The sequence below is a fragment of the Andrena cerasifolii genome, chromosome 4 (genome assembly GCF_050908995.1).
Source record: "Andrena cerasifolii isolate SP2316 chromosome 4, iyAndCera1_principal, whole genome shotgun sequence".
Lineage (NCBI taxonomy): Eukaryota > Metazoa > Arthropoda > Insecta > Hymenoptera > Andrenidae > Andrena > Andrena cerasifolii.
Genome location: NC_135121.1, coordinates 6,865,120 through 6,886,506, shown reverse-complemented (window position 1 = coordinate 6,886,506; position 21,387 = coordinate 6,865,120). Strand labels below are relative to the sequence as shown.

The window sequence follows — 21,387 nt, the reverse complement described above, 5'->3', positions numbered from 1 at the left end:
TGAAAAATAATTCTTAAAAATGGCTTACTTTTCGGCCGTCACAGTGGTGTTCCTCCTTAAGCCACCCTTTTCGGGGAACATGGTTCGCAGCTTGCCTTTTTGTTTTTATTAAAACCAAACGTATGAAAACTAAATGACACAGGCAGAGTGAATCACTACGATAACTTATGGTTAAGTTGAAATGCAGCTACTTTACTGCAGCTTGATAATAATTCCCATCTTAAAGCTAAACCTCCCGAAGGTGTCTGCTCGAAATTAGCGCGATAAAGATGGCAAATAAACGGAAATAATTAAATAGCGAAGAATGAAGTACATATCGTACGGGCAAAATTATGCGAAAAAAAAGAATAGAAACTATGGTCTACAAACGTGTCCGACTATGTGGGTTTAATTGATGTATTTTAATTTCTTTAATCTGAAGCGTTGGCTAGAACTGAAATTTTGGAAAGTCTGGAATCCGATTTCTGGAGGGTAGGCGGATTCCTAGACTTTCTTAAATTTAGTTTAGTCCCTAAAGTGGGGGTGGTCAAATTTAGTAATTTAATTTCAGTTAATTGATTAGTTGAATTAATTGATCTATAAATGCTTATAGGGTGTAGGAGTTGGATGTTCTTAAATATAAAATTATGTTCGCGGGGCGGCGATGTGGTTAACAATTCAGTGACCACGTTATTTTCCGTTGGGTAGATTTCCCGCAATGCATCGCGCGCCTACCGCATCGGATATGACCTGTAGTTTGCGGTGCAGAAGCGTCGAGGAACACGTGGACGAAAGGATAGTGTCTGGATTAAGGGGTCACCCTAGTTTGACGCTGGGAAAGTAAGACGAATTTTGGGGAAGTTTTTTAAAAGAAAACTATTAAGTATTATGATTCCAAACTTTGTACGTTTATTCGTTGAATTTTTATTATGCAATAATAGTAAATTTGATCAATGTTGCAGTGATAGTAGTAAGAAGGGTTTGAACTAGAATGAATAAAAAATATTGATAAATACAAAAATGGTAGCATTTCAAGTAAAAGTTTTCATTTTTCGGAGAAGAATTTGTCAGCTTCTTGTGCTGAAAAACTCGAATTTTCAAAAGAACGTCTTTATTCTAGTTTATACGACAACCACACTCATATAGATTAAGAAAAAATTTGGGTTTTTTGTTTTAGATAACTACAACAACCAGAATCATGTTCGCCAGCAACTTTTTTTTTCAAACCCCTCTTACTCCTACCACTGTAACTTTGAATAAAATTATTATTATTGCATAAAAAAAATTAAGCACATTCTTCGAATGTCAATGAACAAACGTGCAAAGTTTGGAATTCTAATTCTTAATACTTTTCTTTTAAAAAATTCCACCAAATTTCCCTTATTTCCAGAGCATCAAAATAGGGAGATCCCTTATAGCGATTAGAATGAATGAGCAATGGGCGTTAGAAGTTCACGTGGTCTACGGAAGTCTCGTAAATACAATTACCAATGAGTCCTAATAAGCTGTAATTTAAAGACTTGTAACAAAAAGGGGGCAGCTCCAAATGTATTAACTTTTGTAAAATTAATAAAACCGTGTTAACAAATATTTGTGAACATATGTTCAAAGCACTTGTATTTTACATGTTACCCACTTAAAATCTACATATTAACACAGTATTTAGCACTGTTATTAAGCAAAAATATCTTTTCCCTGTGGAAGGGTTAATTTTCGAAACTTGGAACTGCCCCCTTTTTACACCAAATTGTATGAAAAGCCTCTTATCTCGGGTTAATTATTATGTTATAAAACTATGTATTAGTACATAGAAATTGGAAACATATCACGGCGTTACAAGTTACTTTCTGGAGAACTAGAGATGCAGATAAATTTTCACCTAACATTTTAAAGATAAAATGAGAGCTTTTGTGTGACATAGCCTATATATCATATAGGGGGTGTAGTACCACCCCCCTCACTATTTTTCTTTATGGAATAGCATACGAAATTTTTGCAAATTTAGATAGCTCTTTTAAAAACAAATAATGTTTGTTTAAAACATTTTTCCATATTTTGCATAGTTGAAGAAATATGAGTGTAAAATAGTATGCACTGTCAAATTTGGTATTTTATCTTGTGTACGTAATAATTACTTCCCTGAGCGTTCCTGAATAATAATGATAATGATTTTCCATTCGAAAATGTAGGGTAAGGGGAGAAATGATTTCCCAAGAACTTTATGCAACAATTATTAATTCACATACGAATTATTTATTGCAAAATGTGCAGGGACTTTTCATAGGAGCAGTAATTGAAGCGACCTTGCAAAGTGAAATTATTTTGTCTTAGATTAAAGTGGTGTATATGCTAATGGTGCTAGGAATTGCAAGGTTGCGGTCATGTAATACCTTGCATAAGTATATTAGGATTAAGAAGGGTACCCTGCTCATGTTCCTCAACACATGCACATTTGCCTTGTATAGAATTAATGCTCCAAAGTTTGGAGAATCTAGTGATCGTATTACGATCCATACGTCGTTACCTGTATAATGGCATCGATGACAGAAAATTACTTAACTCTTAGAACTGTGTCATTGTGCCAACCAGGTAAACAAAAGATTTACATTTTCATTTCTTTAGATTATTCGACGAATAAAGTTAAATTTTTTATTCCACGAGGAAATCTTTCAAACATTCTTGTGCTAATGTGTATTAATCTTTCTTTTCACCTATATAGGAACCCAGTGAGTTTTATTCACAGAAATATTTGAGAACGTTTGGTTTGGGAAGATGGCGTGAAAACAATTAGCAAACTTTCCAGCAATGCTTAAAAAATAATAGTTGAAAATGGGAAACATTCATCTTGACTGACTTTCAAGTTAAAATTGAATTTCACATTTAACTTCCTTATAATTAATTCGAAACGTATGTATTTTAGTAAACAAGACCTATCTCACACATATATTCCATAAATTTTTACTGTTACACCATTTTAATTAAACCTTTAATACACGAATTTTTGTAATTTTAATTTCACTAATTTCGAATTTTTAAATTCACAAGTATGCTTCCACTTACTTTCTAGTGCTGTCTTTAACTATTTTCTTACGTTTATTGCCATCGCAATAGGGCAATAATAAATGAAGTGCAAGGGGGTTTAGATCGATTACGCAGGGTAGTTCTTGCGCGGACAACGTTTACGTGTCCTAACTAGCTATGGATGCAATATAAAATATTGGCTGGCTGATAGCATGCAGCTAACAACATGCTACATGAGCTGAGCATGACCTCGTAGACTTAGGCACGTACACGATGAAACTATTCTGCCCAGAATAAACGCAGGGGTATACCCGTGTCTATAGTCGGCTAGTGATACCGCAAAGCCCAATATGTATTACGAGGTGTCCTGCTATCATGGTAGTTTCGTTTAGTGGATGTGTCACGTGTAGGTGTACGTAATGCTACGGATAATTTGCCACAAATCAGTTCCCTCTTCTTCCATGCCACAACCACGAATGCTTTACAATTAAACGGTTACCCGAGTACGTCTGCCACTTTCCACCTACAATTTTAGACCATACAAACATTTCGGCCTCTTCTTTTTTTATTTCATGGCTCCAGTAAAAATATTAATTTTTGGAAATTTTAGGGAATAGACTCATCCACTCAGAAAAGTTATAAGTACCTAGTTTTAGAAAATCAAAGGTTGAAGATCGATTCAGTCGTTCCAGAGATACTTTTTCCGCCAGTTTGAAATTCAGCAAAAATATTTCCAAAAATGTAATTTGAAAATACAAATGTTAATAAGTATGGTGGCGCACTCTGGATTTAATGTTGGGGGAACCGAGTTGAACGGATACAAATATTTTTAATGCAAATTCAATAAAATTCATTAGGTGATTATAAAATTTTATTTAAAGAATAAAAGCTAGTCTTCTTTTCTTTTTACAAAGCCTCTTCTTTTGGGGGGTGCCAGGGACCCTTGGCCCCCTCTCTGGGTGCGTCACTGTGATGCAAAAATCCTCAGAAAGCGCAAACTTGCCTATTTAAAAGCGCAAACTGGTAATATTCCTTTCCCCACAGTCTCGTTAATACACTCGTCGATTTTTTATTTTCATTTAAAATTTTTGTACCTACAATGAAATGATACTACTTTTAAAATCGCCATACGCTGAAGTTTATTTAAAATTGAGAAATCTTGCTAGCACCTCGCGCTGTGTTCTGTGCTCCCAATGTGCCAGACGCTATAGCGAATTTCGAGTTTTTCCGTTTTACGATATCCGTTTTTATTGGCCAGCTCGATAAGAATCGGCGACGTATAAAACGTGTGTAACGTTACGTAAGGGTCATGAAACTCGGACAAGTTACGTTGGCGATTTGCTTCGAAGCTGGCAAACGAATTGATTGGACTGGAATTTGCAATATACCATCAGTTTTTTAATTGTGTTACGTAAAGACATGGAAAAATACAATTTTTAATCTCTTCTGTCGCCTAGTGATCTTGTAATTTATTTTTCGTCGAATAATTGGTGATTAAATTGCGTCGCTCGAAGCTTCAAATTGTTGTAGAGTGAAGTTAAATAACGCCCATTGTTACGCTCCGAACAGAATTTTAGAGTCCGCGTAGAGAACACTGTAAGAGCCAATTAAGGGGGTAGGTTACCCTCAACCGCCCAAAATTAAGTCCTTCTTTCAAACGCACATTCTGAAGTAATAAATGAATATAGAGATAATTTTTGTTTTAATTTTTAAACGTCATTTCGTTTATATTAATGCACAAAATAGAAAATTTTGTGATGTTTTTGGGTTATTGTGTACGTAAGCATATTTGGCAATCAAAACAAATGAAATATCGTAAATAATTTGAAGTCACCGAAGTTTTTTCTGTCTCCTGAAAAATTTGATTTTAGGCACTTACAGTGGTTCCTACAAGGACTCTTCAATTTTTCAATTTTTATGGCAACGTGTCTCGATGATGTATACCGCTGTGGAAATTACCCGGGTCGAGCACCCTTGAGGTTTCTAAGATATGCGATTAATTTTAAACAAGATAAACTTACTTATCTCGTTCTTTTCTTCTCTGGAACAAGATATTTCAGAGCAATGCAGGAAAACATAGGGCAAAGTTCCGAAGCGAAAACAGAAGTTTAATTTGATTTAATAAATTGGGTGAGTCTTGGGTGAGCCATTATTCTCGCATTCGTTTTCTTATTTTCTTCATGTATTAATACATATAGTATTATTACATGTATTATTTATTATTACTACATTTTCTTCGAAGAGACTAAGGTCATCTTGATTTTTTTTTATCAAAATACCTTGTTACCTTAGGCTTAGTACATTTTTACTAAGAATTCTATTTAAAAAAACTAAGTTGACCATTAAACCTTCGAAGCACCTCCATCTACAAAAAAGTGCGTATACATATTACATACTGTGTAATATGCCTCTCGAAATTATGCAATTCTTGTACATAACAATTTTTTATACAATGCATAATTTAAACGTTATTCAAAGCGTTAGGTGCCCCACCCTGGGATTGAGATTAAGGGTACCTGCGATTCATTTTATTTGTATTCCCAGCAAAAGTTAAATTTTATTGTAATGCTACTCTGCTAATAGTTGATGCAAAACAAGTGGACGTGTCACACCAGTTCGCAGATTATTTCCAGCAAATCTATTAGGCGTCGGATTGGAACTAATTAATCAGCATTCAGTCATTCGCCTTTGCTGCATAGATTTTCGTGCATGTAAAAAGGCAGGAAGTATGCTACATAACTATGTAATGCAGTACTATTTGACTATAGAAATATGTACTCACCTGACTTCGCATGGGATCTGTGTTCACTTGACACATGTAGGCACCTGAATCGTTCTTTTGAACGTTCGACACGTGCAACTTCCAGGTATTGTGCCCATTGTGCGTGACTGAAAGTCGTGGATTGTGCGCTACTAGGTGCGTGTGTATTGCTAAGATTGCTCGTGAATCTGACTTTATCCAGGCCACCTGAGAAAATAATTTCAAATGCTCTAGTAAATAAGATTATACCATACAACCTGATGTAAAAATTTCTCACAGTAAAACTCATGACACGACAATCTTTTCCGTGTCCTTTAAATAATTCACGTAACTAACTTTGTGTGGTGCAAGGTTTAGGGAAATGCCGTTTAAAAATGGCCGAGAAAGTTTTATCCAGCTAGTGAAAGTTTAAACTTTTATATTGTTTATTAAATCTTCATGAGAATACCAGCAACGGATAGGCGAGGTCTTCCCGATGAAAATGAGCCCAAACACGAGCTTCTTCGGGTTATTTTTATTTTTTTCAAATTGCATTGCGTACGTAAATGTCGCAACACTGTGTACAAAAATTGTGTACGATATGATTAAAAATAGTCCAAATGGGGTCGAGTTTGGACTCATTTTCATCGGGAGAATTTCGCTAATACATTGGTGATATTCCTATAAATATCTAATGCAGAATATACAAATTTCAATTTTTATTACTACTTAGATGACTCATCGAAGACCCGATTACTACGCGAAGTATGCAACGAACCCCAAGTTTTGTTTGCTTTCAAATCAACTATTTAGGGACTCTCGGACAATACTTTGCGGTGCTTTTCAAAAAATATCTCCGTGAAAACACACTAAAGGTCTATGCACATTGCGCACATATCAGTTGCGTGTTAGTTACTGACTCTGATACAAACCGATCACTGACGCTGACGGCACAGAACTGTGTTAATTAATTGTTCATTGAAAGCTATTACTATCGGTCATTGTTCGCTTACTGGCGTTACTTAACAAGCCAAATCAGTAAATTAAGTAAACATTTGCACATTGAAGCAATATGATAAGATTATCCTCTGCTTTTATGCGTAAATCTAGAAAAAATCACTGTTAACTCTAACTGTAAGAGGTTTGATTTGTGGGTCTATGTTGAGTAGACAGTTTTTATTCAGTTTAGTGAGCACTGCAAGCTTGCAAAGAAATGAACTGTCTTTCAGAGACACTGTACGTTCGGTTACATTGACCTTTATTGTGTAACAATTGTGAGTGCTTATAAAGGTTTGTGGTAAATGAGTCTAGAAGTCTCGTATAATTTACCTTGTACGTTTGCAGATGGTTAACAACGCAGGTGAAGAATATGTCACGACCCTGGATCACCGTGTGATTCTCTAAAGGAGCTAAGAACTCTGGCAGGAGTTCCGGAGTTTGTTGACCTAAAACAAAAATTCGTTACGAAATTTTAACCGTTGTTACTACACACGTATAACGTCCAGTGGTTAATTATATTATATTCGAGATATTAGACTAGCAATTCATTGATGATTATTTGGTAAACTCGCAACAGTCCTAGCGTAGTAATTATAAGTATATTCTCTGCCAACCACCTGACAGTTGTCACCTTAATTTCCATCTTGTCCATATTAAAAATCCAATAACAGAAACTTAATTTTTAAATTCGACAGAGACACGGAAAAGCTAAATGCACTGTAGTAAATAAAATTAACGATAATAGAAGTACTATTATATGGGGAATATTAAAAAATACTAACAGATTTTACAGTTCACTGTATTTACTTCTAGTAATACCTTAAAGTGTTAATGACTTTAGAAGAAGCTTCCAGATTGACAGGGATAAACATTCTTTTAAGCAACGCTGCTCGAAATTGATACCAATTTCAACGAATATTGTTATTTAAAGTCTCGGTTATAATTATAATCGTTCAAGTTGCTATGAATTTTGGTATATTTTAACGCAGTAGAAATTTTCTGTGCTTGTTAAATAGAATGATACCGAGCAAAAGGAATGCTTGAAATAATTTTTCGATTAACGCTACTGCGAGCCTCGGTTTATCTGAAAATCCAATAGAAATCAGTGACTAATGCTTGAGGGAACGCATTCTCGTGCCGACGATTTTCCGTCGATGTACATGCATGAACGAGCAGCGCTGTCGATTAGATATTCAAGGTGGGAGTTAGAGGAGGACACCACCCTCGGAGCCACCCCCGCCAATTCACTGTAGAAGGGACAGAGAGAAAGATAGGAGGAGAGGAGGAAAGGGGCACTGCCAATTCACCCATATTCCCGTATCGAATTCTTGTATGCGTTCATGCAAGAAAAGCGATAAATGGAAAAATTCTTGAGTCTTGCACTCGTAATCCGGACGCTGAAGTCCCGTTTTCATGCCAGGATTTTACGATCGCTCTGCTCTTGTTCAAGCGAGGATCTCTCTCTCTCTCTCTCCTCAGCTGTCTTCTTCGCGCCCTTTCACGGAAGAATTTTAATTCTGCGTCAGATTCCTGATGCTTCTACGGAGCTGTGCGTGAACCACGACGAAAATATTTGTCCAAGAGCGAAAGCTTCTCTCCATTTCATATTTCTTTCACATTCTATTCTCCATTCTCCTGCTGCTGCGTTTCTGTGTCTTTTTGATTATGCTTCGTTTATTTGTGCTCGTGAATGGACTACCTTTCTTGCTCACCCTTCATCCTTCATATTTCTTTTATAGCGTGTCATTCTTCTGTTCTGTCATCTAGTTACTTTGCACTTAGGAGAGGGGAGTAAATCACTCAATTGATAATTCCCAATTTTTATTGAAATTTGCACATGGGTCGAGTATTAGAAAATATTAGACACGTATGTATTTTATGGGCTGGAATTGGTCTTCAAGGGGTGAAAACTGCCCTCAAAGTTTGGGTAGGGGAGGTCTATTTATAATAATGAAGATAGAAAGAAATGTTAAATTCGAAAAATAAGGGAGACTGGGGCTGGTTGGGCAGTTTTTCAGTTTTTGATTTTTAATAAATTATGTGGACGAAATATTATTAAACCGGTTGGTATATTTGATAGGGCATACATCTGGCTATTTGATTAAATTATTACAGTTGACTCAATGTGAAAATAATTATTAAGGTGTTTTAGTGTTTTTCTAACATCTTCCATGCTGGTCAACCAGCCCCATGATTAGGGGTTGGTTGACGTACAGTATGGGGTAGGTTGACTGTAGGTACAATCAGCTAAGAAAATGTTATTATTTAGTAGCTTATCTCAGTGGTAATAAAATAACACAATGTCACAAGAGTTGCTTCATTATAAAAAATTAATTTCTTCCTTTCATATTTTAATAATAAACTGAACATTTTTTTCAACTTAAACATAAATTATAATGTATTTATAACAGAGTGATATTTAAACCGAAAATAAAAATCGTTTTCTGAATAACAAAATAACAATTTAAACCTAATTAACTTTATTAGTCAACCAGCCCCGACCGATCATTTTGACTTCAATAATTTATATAATCTTCAATTATATATGTATGAACAAAACGACTATGTCAATCGATCGTCTAATAAACAAACTTTAAAATAGTCGATTAACATTTATTCTATTGTAACTATATAGAGCGTGAAAAAATAAAATATTTCTTAGAAACTGGCGTGCTACACACGTCATCCCAGTGCAAGGGGTTAATAATTACCTATATCCTTAAAATTCGTATTTTATTTCAGCTCACTTTACCCTAGAAAGTAGCTCACTTTAGCCCAATACTTAAAATAAACTTAAAGTGTATTAAAATTCAACTTGAAAAGAAAATTCCAAAACGACCACTTTACCCCATATATGGTAGTTTTCGCATTTTCTTTTCAAGTTGAATTTTAATATACTTTAAGTTTATTTTAAGTACTGCTAATCGTCATTTATCAATAGTAATGTTTAAATTATATTATAAATCTATTTCCACACATTTTTATTGAAAGGTAAAAATTTTATTCGACTTCAAACTTTTCCCCGGTCTCCCCTACCTGAAAAAAATGAGCCTGGCAGAAAGGAGGACACCTTAATCTTTTACATGCGTTTCTCTGGCCAGAAAGGAGTTTTAGTTAAATCCCTTCTAACGTGCCGCAAGGAATCACGCGTGAAAAACGGTGCGAAGATCGACAAGCACAATTTCTGGGGGAAGCCGAGAGCATTTTTTGGTGGCAAGAACCGCCGAGGAAATTGCATCGACTGCTTCGTAGCAGTGAAGGGGTCAAATATCTGTCCGGATTTTCAGATCACGGGTGCTCCGTGCTAACTCGGAAAATTCCGTGGATTCCACTACTAGAAAGCAAAGGTTGTCCCGGCACTCAGGGAAGACAAAGTACGAGCCACGGAAGTTGCATCACGTGCGGGGAAACTCTCGCGCGCTACCAGTGGAATCTTTTCTGTAAATATAGATTCTCGCCAAAGGCTACGCTGGGATATTTGAAAGACTTTTGTTACGAGTTCCGCGGGCGAAGAGTCTCTCGATTGTTCGGCCGAGATGAAACGTTAAAACGTTGAGCCAACACTGCGTCGGTCTGCGATGTGCGCAGCGTTGATACGTTCCTAACTAACCAACACTTTATCAACGGCGCGCTCGTTCTTTCGCATTTTGGTCGTTCTCATACGCGCTTTTAGTGTTCATAACGGGATAATTATTCAGCAATATTGATGTATGAAGACCACAGGGGAACTATGATGTCACATTTCCCGTTTTTTTTTGTAATGGAGCAATTTTAAAGTTGAAAATGATCGAACAATGATTTTACCGAAATGGGACATGTACCTAGTCAGTGCATCAATATCGTTAATTATTGATTGCTAATCATTATTTATTTGTTTGTTTAATGAGTTAAAGGGAAGCTCTTTGAAAAATTAAAAAAACAATAATGTATGCACTGAGCATTGAAGCGTAGATTAGCGAAAGAATTATACAAGTAATACGTAAATAAGGTGGAAGCAAAAAGTACATAAACGTACAAACACAAAGCCAAAGTAGAGGAAATAGCAGCTAGTTACAAATGTGATTGACAACTCTAGATCTAAATGTATGGAATGAGCAGTCGAAGAAATGGAATAATTTACATGTGTTAACGTTCATACACGTTAGGTACCTGTAACCTATACGCTTCCTTGGTCAGAGTTAATTTTATAACTAACAGTCCTTGTCATTGCGCAGCAGAATGAGCACAAAATATTACATACTAATAATATTTCTCAGACACAAGTTCTGCTTTCACTTGTGTTGTATTCTTTCGAACGTGATCCTGATATAGGGGGTCCGAAAATTATTTACAATTTTTTTAAATAATGTTCTGCAAGAATCTAACTATAGTTAAATACAGTCGAACCTCGATAACTCATAAACCTCTGTAAGAGGATTTTTTTTTTTCAACTCTACAACTCGAAATAAAACTTCTTCGAGTCGAACTATATTTTGCATGTTAAATTATGTATTTCACCTCTACAACTCGAATTTAGAAGAACTCCGACGTCTGCGAGTCGAAGTTTACTTCTACATACGTATTACACGTAGGAAGATCTCAGAATATTGAGGAAAATGTTTCCTCCGCATTATTCACAATTGAAAATGCTACTGACTTAAAATACCCTAAGAGACCAGTACAAAGTAAAATCACATTTTTTTAAATATGTAATAAAGAGTGATATTTCGAGCATAAAATGCGTCTTATAATTATTTTTATATATGTAGGTATATATGTAGTAAATATTAAGTTGTAGGTGTATTTGATTGTAGGTGTACAAAATTGGCCTTTAAAACTGGAGTTTGCCTTGCTTTACAGCTTCGCAAGTCGAAAAATTAACAATCTTACAAAGCCTCTATAAGCCGAATTTTAAACAATATAATTCGAAGATTTTTTCCCTTCCCTTGAGATTCGAGTTATCGAGGTTCGACTGTAGTAGTAATTACTAATTGTAAACATTACCGGTCAAACTAACTAGCTATAAGTTGTAAGTGATGTATTACCCAAAGTACATGTGAGCATACTGTATTTGATATATAAACCACGGCTGGTTTAAAGCAACAAATATATAAATAAATATTCCTCTGCTTCACTTGGATTTATCATGTTATTTTCCTGTACACCTATTTCTAAAAGGCTTATATCTTTGGACTTGGAAGAGTGTCCTCTTTTCAACTGTCATATTAGAGTACTCCCTCTTAGCCACCAGATGGCACCAAAAGCAGAAAATCAACAGAAATGGACTTGTCGTGTTCTTCCCCTGCGTGGCCTTCGTATGTTAAATAATTTCAAACGACCTTGGTTATCCGGACTGCCGTGGGTTCAGGATGACCGGACAATCGAATTTCACATATTATAACTAACAATAAGTTTCGCCTGAAAAATGATACCTATGTAATTTGTTGGAAAGTAGGGTGTGAAACGTCACGCACCGATTATACTTTAAGCAACACCGGCTACAACTAAATATTAAGCCAAACTTATTTTACGAAAAGTAAATTATCTAATTTTAAGTAGAGTAAAATTGAAGTACAAGACTTGTGAGGAGGGAAGTTCGGTTACCCGAACATTCCGATTTTTTCCAAACTGTGCAGGTTTGTAGAGGACCTCAATAGAAGCATCAGGCAATTTTTCCTTTTTGTCAATTTTCGGTTCTTCAGGGTGAAACACCCCCACAGGTTAACGAGCATTTTCCTACTTTCCAGTATATCTCGAAAACTATAGTAGCTACAAAAAAATTGTTCTAAAGAAAATTGAATGGTTTTTTATGCTGCATAAAGCTACGTAATCCGATTGTTTCAAATTTTTGGTGGGGAACGTTTTCCTGTTTAATCATAAACAATTTGATTACACAGTTCTATAGGGCATAAAATCCGTGAAGTTTTCATTGTAATAATTTTCTTTATATCTACTATAGTATTTAAGATATACAGAAAATCACACATTAACCTTTAAGGGGTGTTTTCACCCCGAAGAATTGAAAAATTGCCTGACACTTCCAATGAGATACTTTACAAACCGGCACAGTTTAACAAAAAAAAAATCTCAATGGTAACTGAACTTCCCTTGTGAGTAGAGTGAAATTCACTGCAAGAATGGAATGGATGTATCTGCGGAAAATACTCTGTGAAATTACTGTCCTAGGTCTTAAACAGATTAGCTGTTTGTTGGGGAGAGAATGACCCTGGCCCCTAGTAACCAGATGAGTAAGCCTGGTTCTGTCCGAGTTTGTACCTGAAGTGGAAAGTGTGAGGAAGGGTCAGTTGGTTTGGACGGAGTTGCTGCGAAGCCCTTATCAAGAAGATGAGTAGAATGTTAGCAGAAAGTTGGTGCTGCGACAAATTTATTGCATGTTACTATTATATACATGTGATTCAATCATTTTCTTCGCCCCCTACTGTACTTTCTCAATCTTTCCGAGCTGCTCGATGTCTGGTTACTAGTTTTGAATGAATGGGGTTGTTTCTCGTCGTTTTCGTTTCCTGGAAATATTGATGTCTAACACAGCAGCGAATTGGATGTAACAGATGTATGTCTGGAATATTTATTTTCCGCTACCGTGTGACATTATTCGGATAAGGGATGTTCGGATAATCGAGGTCCTACTGTATTAAGAAGCTTTATTTTTATCCTTTTCGTTAAAACGTTCTACGTTTCAAACGAAATAACGATGTAATTGTTCAATGTTCTGGAAAGATTTCCCCGGCTTCTATCCGGGGTAATTGGTTAACGAATCACTGTACGAGCAAACCGTGTTTCGTTATCTATTACTTGTATTAGATTTTTCTGGATTATTTACCGCAACAATGAAGTTATATTTTTCTAGAGTATAACGAAATTATATTTCGTAATTATTACCGACGATTAAGGCAATTACTGAGCCGTGACTCGATATTGTCTTTGAAAATGAATTGGCAAAATCATTAATTTGATATACTTACACAGTTCAGGGGCAAATCCACGATGAGACAAAAATATCGTGTTTCACATGAGACTTTAATCTCAGGAGAAAATTATTTTATTACTTTTCAAATATTTTGTCATTAATTTCATGAAATTAGACACTCACGAAATACGTTTCGTGATATATTTTCAAAAATCTCATCTCTCGCGACTATTTCCATTATTTACATTTAGTTGTTGCTGATATTTTTGTCTCGCGATAGAAAAGTCTAACGTAAAATCTCATCGCGTATTCGTACCTTTATACAGGTATCATTTCCTATATCGTTACAGAATATTCCTGCCCAGGCGTTACCCTCCCATATCGATGTGAATTCGAACAAAGCTTTTCGTAACTCCACACGTGACTATTCCCGGTGTTAAAAGCAGCAGCCCTTGTAAAAGTGTTTTCGCCCATCCATTGAATTTTACGTAAATTTTGTGGATCCCCTTCATACTTTAAATCACTACTCCGCAACCTTTTTCCACCCTCGGCACACCTAAGCCCTCCCCAGAATTCCGCGGTACACCACAAGCAAAGATATACCAAACATATAAAAGTTACAAACTGTATGCACAGAAATTACATTTATTTATGAAAAACTTTGTTAAAAAAAATTTTATGATTTTGTTCCTCTTGGAGGCATTGCGCCGCGGCACATTTAGCATTCTCTCGTGGCACATCGGTTCCGGAGCACTGCTTTAAATGATTTGCAGTGATCTTTGCAGTATTTTACAAGTAAAATAAATATAACAAAATAAAATAATGAAGTCGCTGCAGAAACTTGTATCCGTGTTTCCAAAATCAGTTTAGTTAAAACAAGCACGTGTTCGGTGACTTTTGGACAGGAGTGTGTGTCTCGTAACGCAGAGAACTTGTTAACCCTTAACTAGTGAGCTGGATTCCGCGGACCCCCATGATGATGTCTCAGATGTTTCTTTATTTCGACCGTTTTTAAACGAGGATAAAAATCAACTAATTGTAGTTTTATATTCTTCATAAATAAGATAGTCGTGTTAGTTGTATTAATGTACTATCTGAAAAGGCTTGACTGTTTTTTTCCGAAGAAAAAGTAAAAATCTGACTGTGTTTATAGAAACACAAGTTGGGGTATGTCAGATCCCATCTCACCAATTAGGTAACACAGGTCCCACCTAGCGAGTTCAAAGGTTAAGAGAGGTTCCACAGTATTCCTGCAAGAAGGATGCAGGTATATGTTAATGCGAGTCTCTCCTGCAAGAGAGTAGGAGCAATTTTTTTCTGGTTCTCGTCATGCAGACGTAGCATCACGTGTTCGCACAAAGGAAGAGGATTCTCCTTAGCAGCGAAGGGAGGAGTACCCCTCTTCGGTATACTTATCAGATCGGAGCACGCGCCTATTGATTTTAGCTTATACAGGGAATTCCACCAATAGATAGAGTTAGAGCTGAGATGCGAACCAGTCTAGTAATGCCAGTTTTTCTTCCCCCAAATCCCGTCACTGTGCGTCACTGTACACGAACCGGGAAATGGAAATTGGGACACGAGGACCTGCTTCTTACTGAGTGTTCCCAAAATGAAAATGTTCACTTCTTCATACGTTCCAGTAATTATGACAGGCGGTCTAAGTAAAGAATCTGGAAGACTGGAGTTTATCACTTTTTTTGCGTTATATTGATTTATGAAACGCAAAAGTCGAAATTCCTCTAAGCGAAAAATGTACATATATTATGATTTAAGCTACTTTCGTAATTAATAGCATATGTAAATATTGCAGAAGATGTTCGTAAACTCTGAACAATACGATTTTGGATTAGGACTGCAGAAGTCTCACGATAGAGAAGCAAATTAATTTTAATATATTGTGTAGGGCATTTAGTTTTCGACTACCTTAACTTAATACTTTTGCACATAAAATGACGACAAGGGCTGATCTGTTCACAAAAAACATAGTTCTATTTAAAATTTTTACGAAAGTAGACCTTGTTACTGTATTCAATATTTTTCTATACTGTTTTCTTCGGTATCACCTTTAGTGAAAAATTAAGATTTAGCTACTTCGTATTCTAGTAGGAGAAAGTTCCTTATATTGGATCACTTAAGAAAGTACCTCCATAAATAGGGAACGTGTTGATAGTAGAGCTACTCTTTTGGCCCGGGTACCCGGGTACCCGATGAGACTCACGGGTAGACAAAATTACCCGGGTACCTGTGAGATACCCAGGTAGACAAATATATATCATTTGTTTTTCAATTACTAACACTTTAAACTAATATAATATCAGAGGCGGGTTAAGGTCGGTTGAGGCCCCGGGCGCAAAAGAAAATATTGGGCCCCCTACAAAAAAGGGAAAGACAGGAGAAATAAAATCACGTTAACCATATTTTTAAACACATAAACAGATTATGTACTCATAATGTTTTAATTTCAATAAAATTTGAATAAAGTATATGTATAATATAATTAATAATACAATTATAATCACAAAGTTCTGAACTAATAGTTGAACATACGAAAAAGTATGGTTATAATTAATGATACTATACGTACAATAATCTAATAATTAGACATTTAAACAACAAAATTTATAGAACTTTACTTAAAATTAAAATTACAAAGGTGAAAAATTTAAATAAATTTTTTCTTGCTTTTTGTTTTGGAAACTTATTAACTATCTCGTCACAATCAATAATTTTAAGTAACTCGCTTTCTATATATAAAATAGCCATATTATTTAATCTTTCCTCCGACATTGAGTTTCTTAGATAATTTTTTATTCTTTTTAGACAATCAAATTTGGTGTCATTAAAGAAAAGTGGAAAGTTGGTTTTTGTGGGGCCCCTCAGAAGTCGGTTAAATCCGCCTCTGTATAATATTGTGTAACATATCCGAGATGCCCAAAACTTCTTTTGTGTACTAATCACTGCGAACTATAGTGCCCAAGTATTTCACTAGTAGAAGCTCATTTTCATCCTGATATTTCGTATTTATCTGTCACGAGACGAAACGGAATAATTATTATTGATATAAAAAGAGAATAATTAAAGTAATTAGAAATAAAGCAGCTTGGTTTCAGTTCATTTATACGAATACCTTTTAACAGTTAAAAGCAGTGAAAAATTGCATTAGTGTAATTTTGATAAAATATTAAATAAGGCCTTGCCAATAAATGAATGCTTGTAAAAATCTGAAACTAGACATTAAATATTATATTGCACAATATTCTAATCCTCTGATAATTAAACCATTCGTTAATAACAAATACGAAAACCATTGCAGATACAGCCGCTTGGCGCGATATAATTTCTTGTGTCATTATTATTTGACTTTTGTTGGTACAGTAAATTGGTTTGTAAAGGCGAACAGGGAGGGGCGAGAGTACTTACTCAGGGATCCTCGATTATCTCGAACATCGCTTAACCGAACGTTTGGATATTCGACCATCGTTTAACCAGACCTTCAATTAACGGAATGCCATTTAATCGAATGCTCAATCGTCGCTATGGTGTTACGAAATAAAAGAGCTATCGCAGAAACTGTCTTGGAACGTACTATCTTAGAAGTAGACATAAAATATGAAAGACCAATTCGATTGCAAAAGGACAGAAGAGTAATCATTCGAAAGAAACAATGAAGCACATCACAAATGGGAAAAGCGACGGTGAAGAAAGTTACGTGTCGAAAAATGGCCCTTCAAAGTTACAGGACCTTAACCAACCTTCTCTTTATTCACCTCAATAGAAGTTGAGAAAAGATATATTGAAACGTATCTCAACATGTTTACGGCGTTGAATTACAGGAAACCATCGAAAGTTTCCAAACGGTTATTTTCTCCGCTTCGCTTTGGGAGCAGAGAAGGTAAGTAGAATTTTAGGCAATATCGGGGTAGAAGAGATAACTGTCTATGAGATAACGATATACCTAAGAAGGAGAGTATTTTAGGTGTCCGCCTCCGATCATTTTGATTTTTGGATATGTTATAGAGGACCGAAAAATATTAAATACGTGTTTTTTTATTTTTCCCCGTTTTCATATTTGGGGGGTGAAAACTGCGTTCAAAGTTAGGGTTGAAAAATCATTTTGGTGGATTTTTGAAAATCTGGTGAGTCAGTCATATTTCGCATTCAAAGACACAAAATTCGTCCATTGACACTATTCCCCTATCTCTAATAGTTCTCGAGATATTCCACAAAAACGATTTTTCACCCCTAACTTTGAACGCAGTTTTCACCCCCCAAATATGAAAACGGGGAAAAATAAAAAACACGTATTTCTTATTTTTCGGTCCTCTATAACATATCCAAAAATCAAAATGATCGGTGGCGGACACCTACAATACTCTCCTTGTAAGTACCAACGTAAGACACAGCTAGTAGCGTAATCGGTGTATGAGTAAGTTCATTACTTCCGAAGAAAAATGGTCATAAGCAGGTAGATAAAGCATGTTTAGCGTCTTCTAAACCCCCAATTACTAAATCAAAAATTACATAAGCGATATAATACAATTAAGATACAAAACTGTAGTGGTATCTTCCCCAGAGTGCCTGCGCGTTAAGCTATAATCGTTAGCCCGTTTCAGCTGGGAGCATCATTCTCAATCGTTTGAAGGAAGAAATGACCATTGAGGTTTTCCTGCGGTACCTAAGCAGAGCCGCTTAAATTTTCTGCTGCCCTTTTTTTTCTGAGTATCGGGAATAGTTGCAGCCTTGGATACAGTTAAGCGTTTCGTCCCTAGATGGCTGAGGCCGCGGTCGCGGAACAGGGAACAAGGAGGGAAACTTTACCGAACGAGAAAAATAAAATAAACCCGCAGTCGGTTGTGCCTGCAGCGTACCGTGGGGATTGTCTCGTTAGCATAATCTGCCGACTAGGAGAGGCCGCAACTCGGATAGCTTTCTTTTTCTTCACCGTTACTTCTTTGGCTCCTCTATGTTTCCTCGCTGGCTGTGTATCCTATCAGGCAGTTGCTATGGAATCTCCTTGACGTGTCTTCGATGCTGGAAGAAGCCTGTCCCTGCTAGCCGCGCTGTTGTGGAAAGGATATTTTGCTTCCTTTAACGCCTCCACTGCCGTAACAAAACTTACGCCTTTGAGTGGGGCGTGTCTGGCAAGCAATCTATCCGTAGACTTAATTAATTCTGCGCCGCAGCAAATGCAGTACCGATGAGCGCCCACTTTCCTCCCCGGATTAGCGCGCGTGAACCGTCCCCACCACTGCTCCCAGCTGACGCAGCGCGAGCAAGCTTGGCACGCCGATAGCTAGCTTCAAACGGAGTTCGTGTGCCAAGCCGATGACAAACGGGGCAATGTTTATGTCACAATATTCATTTGTTTAAGAACCTTTACTGTAGGAATAAAATCTTAATATATAAAGCTTCTATATGTCTGTGTGTTTGTCTGTCGCCTAAAAACTTTCAAACGATAAACTCTGGGATCACGGAATGTGCCTCAGCTCATTACGCTTGACTAATCCACATGAATGTGACCATTATCACAAAACAAAGTAAACAAATATTTTTTTTATAAAATTAAAATGTAAATTTCGGGTGAAGCCGAGTAGTAAAGCTAGTGATATATATATGAACGTAGTTTTCTACTTATTATTTGAGATATAATAATAAGCGATAATAATGTGGAATTACATATTGCTTGGAGGGTCGAAACGCGATACAATCACAATCCATTCAGCTGTAATGAAATGCTGTTCAAATCGGCCAAAGTACACAAGCGATCACGCTTCAATTACGTTCCAGTGCACTGAATAGTATTTGACCGTATTATAGCTGAACTGTGATCAAACCGTGACTAGATCGTCAATGTAAATCCAGTTTTAGTCTTCCTGGTAGAAACTGTCGTGCTATTTAACTTCATAACGCTCAACATAAACTTGCGCCTAGTTATATAGTGATTCTGTGATAGCGTACACTGCATTTCACTCGAAAACGGTAAGGAATATAACCAAAGGGATTAAGCACGAAATTTACTGAACAAAAATGGGCCGTCAATTTGTGGTTAAAATACTTTCTGTAACATTGTTCATTTAAATGAAAATGCACATCTATACTATTATATAAAATTGAAGTTGCATACTTTGAAATGTGGTTTCCCAGTAAATACGAATTGTACGCACAAGTGTGTTGCATCACTTTGTTCGTCTTGGCGAGATTTTTAGATAATAGTAGATCGGGACGCGACCGCCAGGTGGCGACCGGGCGAGCGTTTCTCGCTTGCGAAATAGCACCGCGGCGGGAATAAGTGGCCGAGGGCTCTCGACTTTAGAGATTGCAGATTACAGATTATGAATCATTCACGCTAATATTTCGAGCGAAGCCGAGACGGCGGATGCTAGTTTTAATATATAAAGCAGAAAGGTTCTACATTTTTGTGTGTTTATTTGTCGTCTACAAACTTTCGAACGATAAATTCTGGGATCACGAAACGTGCCTAGCTCATTATGCCTGACTAACCCAGATAAATGTGACCATTTTCACAAAAAATAAAATTTTTGTTTTTTAAAACCGAGAATTTAAATCACGGGCGAAGCCGAGTAGGAGTAGTAAAGCCTAGTAATATGTACCTACTTGACATATTTAAGTTAGGTTGGAAAAAATCTTCAGACTGACTCGCCTTTGCCGATAGTCTTGTTCTTCTTTTCTTCTCTTGCTTATTTTATTTGTGCAATAAAGACACTTGATAATATAATTCAACAGCGCAAAAAGTATGCAATATATTTGGTAATAAACCTTGTCCTCCTGAACTCGGCGATTTCTGAGATAATGGGTGACAATGTTTCGTCTTATAACTTCAAAACTAAAAGCAACGTCCAAACAATATATTTAGGTCTGGGTTAGGTCTCTTTCACCTTCATCTATAGGGTTGGCACCATCTATGTCTGTTAAGTTTAGGATTTTAGATTACTTACATGTGTATGTCTATACTTGTATTTGTATATGTGGGTACATGTCTTTTGGGGAGTTAAGGCAGTGGACTTGTTCTTTCGCGAAACTGGGGCGTAAGCCTCACTTGAGGCCCCGGCGCATTTTGCCATCGCGGTGCGTGAAATACTACTTAGATAGTTCTGCCACCGCATATGCAAAAAAAAGGTCTGGGTTAGGTCTGGGTTAGGATAAATATATTTGTAGACAAATAATGTGGGTACTTGAGATGACCTTCGTACCGTGTATGGGGTCCGCAATATGTAACTTATTGTAAATAATATCAGAATTGTATCGTGCCTGGCGGGCTTTGAGCTAGTACAACTTCGGATTGCGTCGAGTGCGAACTGCGAAAGTGGTGTCATTGGAAAGTGAGTTTACAATAATCAATAAAATAATCCTTCAATAATAATATCAACCTTACTCCTTCAATATCAATATCAAACTTCAATATAATCTTTCAAACTTACTCTGTCTACTTCATTCATTCCACAATCCAACATCAGGGCCGAGTATTTACGCCAAAAACTGCGGTTTTTTATCTAGACCGATATGTGATGTCTTAGTAACTGTGTTCACAAAAGGCTATTGATCATTTTACATGTATCAGATAAGAAATTCAAAGAAAATTCCACTCCAATAAATCCGCGAATTTATCAGGAATCAGAGCATGCGTACAGTAATTCTTCAGTGTCTATTTATCGAGGGGGAGTGTAAATAAAATGGATGGGGATGTTGCACGCCACGTTAGTAAGATAATGGATAGTGC

General features: G+C 36.3%; 1 protein-coding gene across 1 annotated transcript in view; it reads right to left on the bottom strand.

Moving 5' to 3' along the window:
• The window catches only part of Dip-lambda (Dpr-interacting protein lambda), a 302,631-nt gene that overhangs the window by 22,263 nt on the left and 258,981 nt on the right, over positions 1-21,387 (bottom strand). Inside the window, exons 5-6 of the mRNA XM_076809859.1 lie at positions 7,070-7,185; positions 5,783-5,968 (exon numbers count right to left, since the gene is read on the bottom strand). Of these exons, the coding sequence (XP_076665974.1) occupies positions 5,783-5,968; positions 7,070-7,185 (302 nt within the window). The remainder of the gene's footprint in view (positions 1-5,782; positions 5,969-7,069; positions 7,186-21,387) is intronic.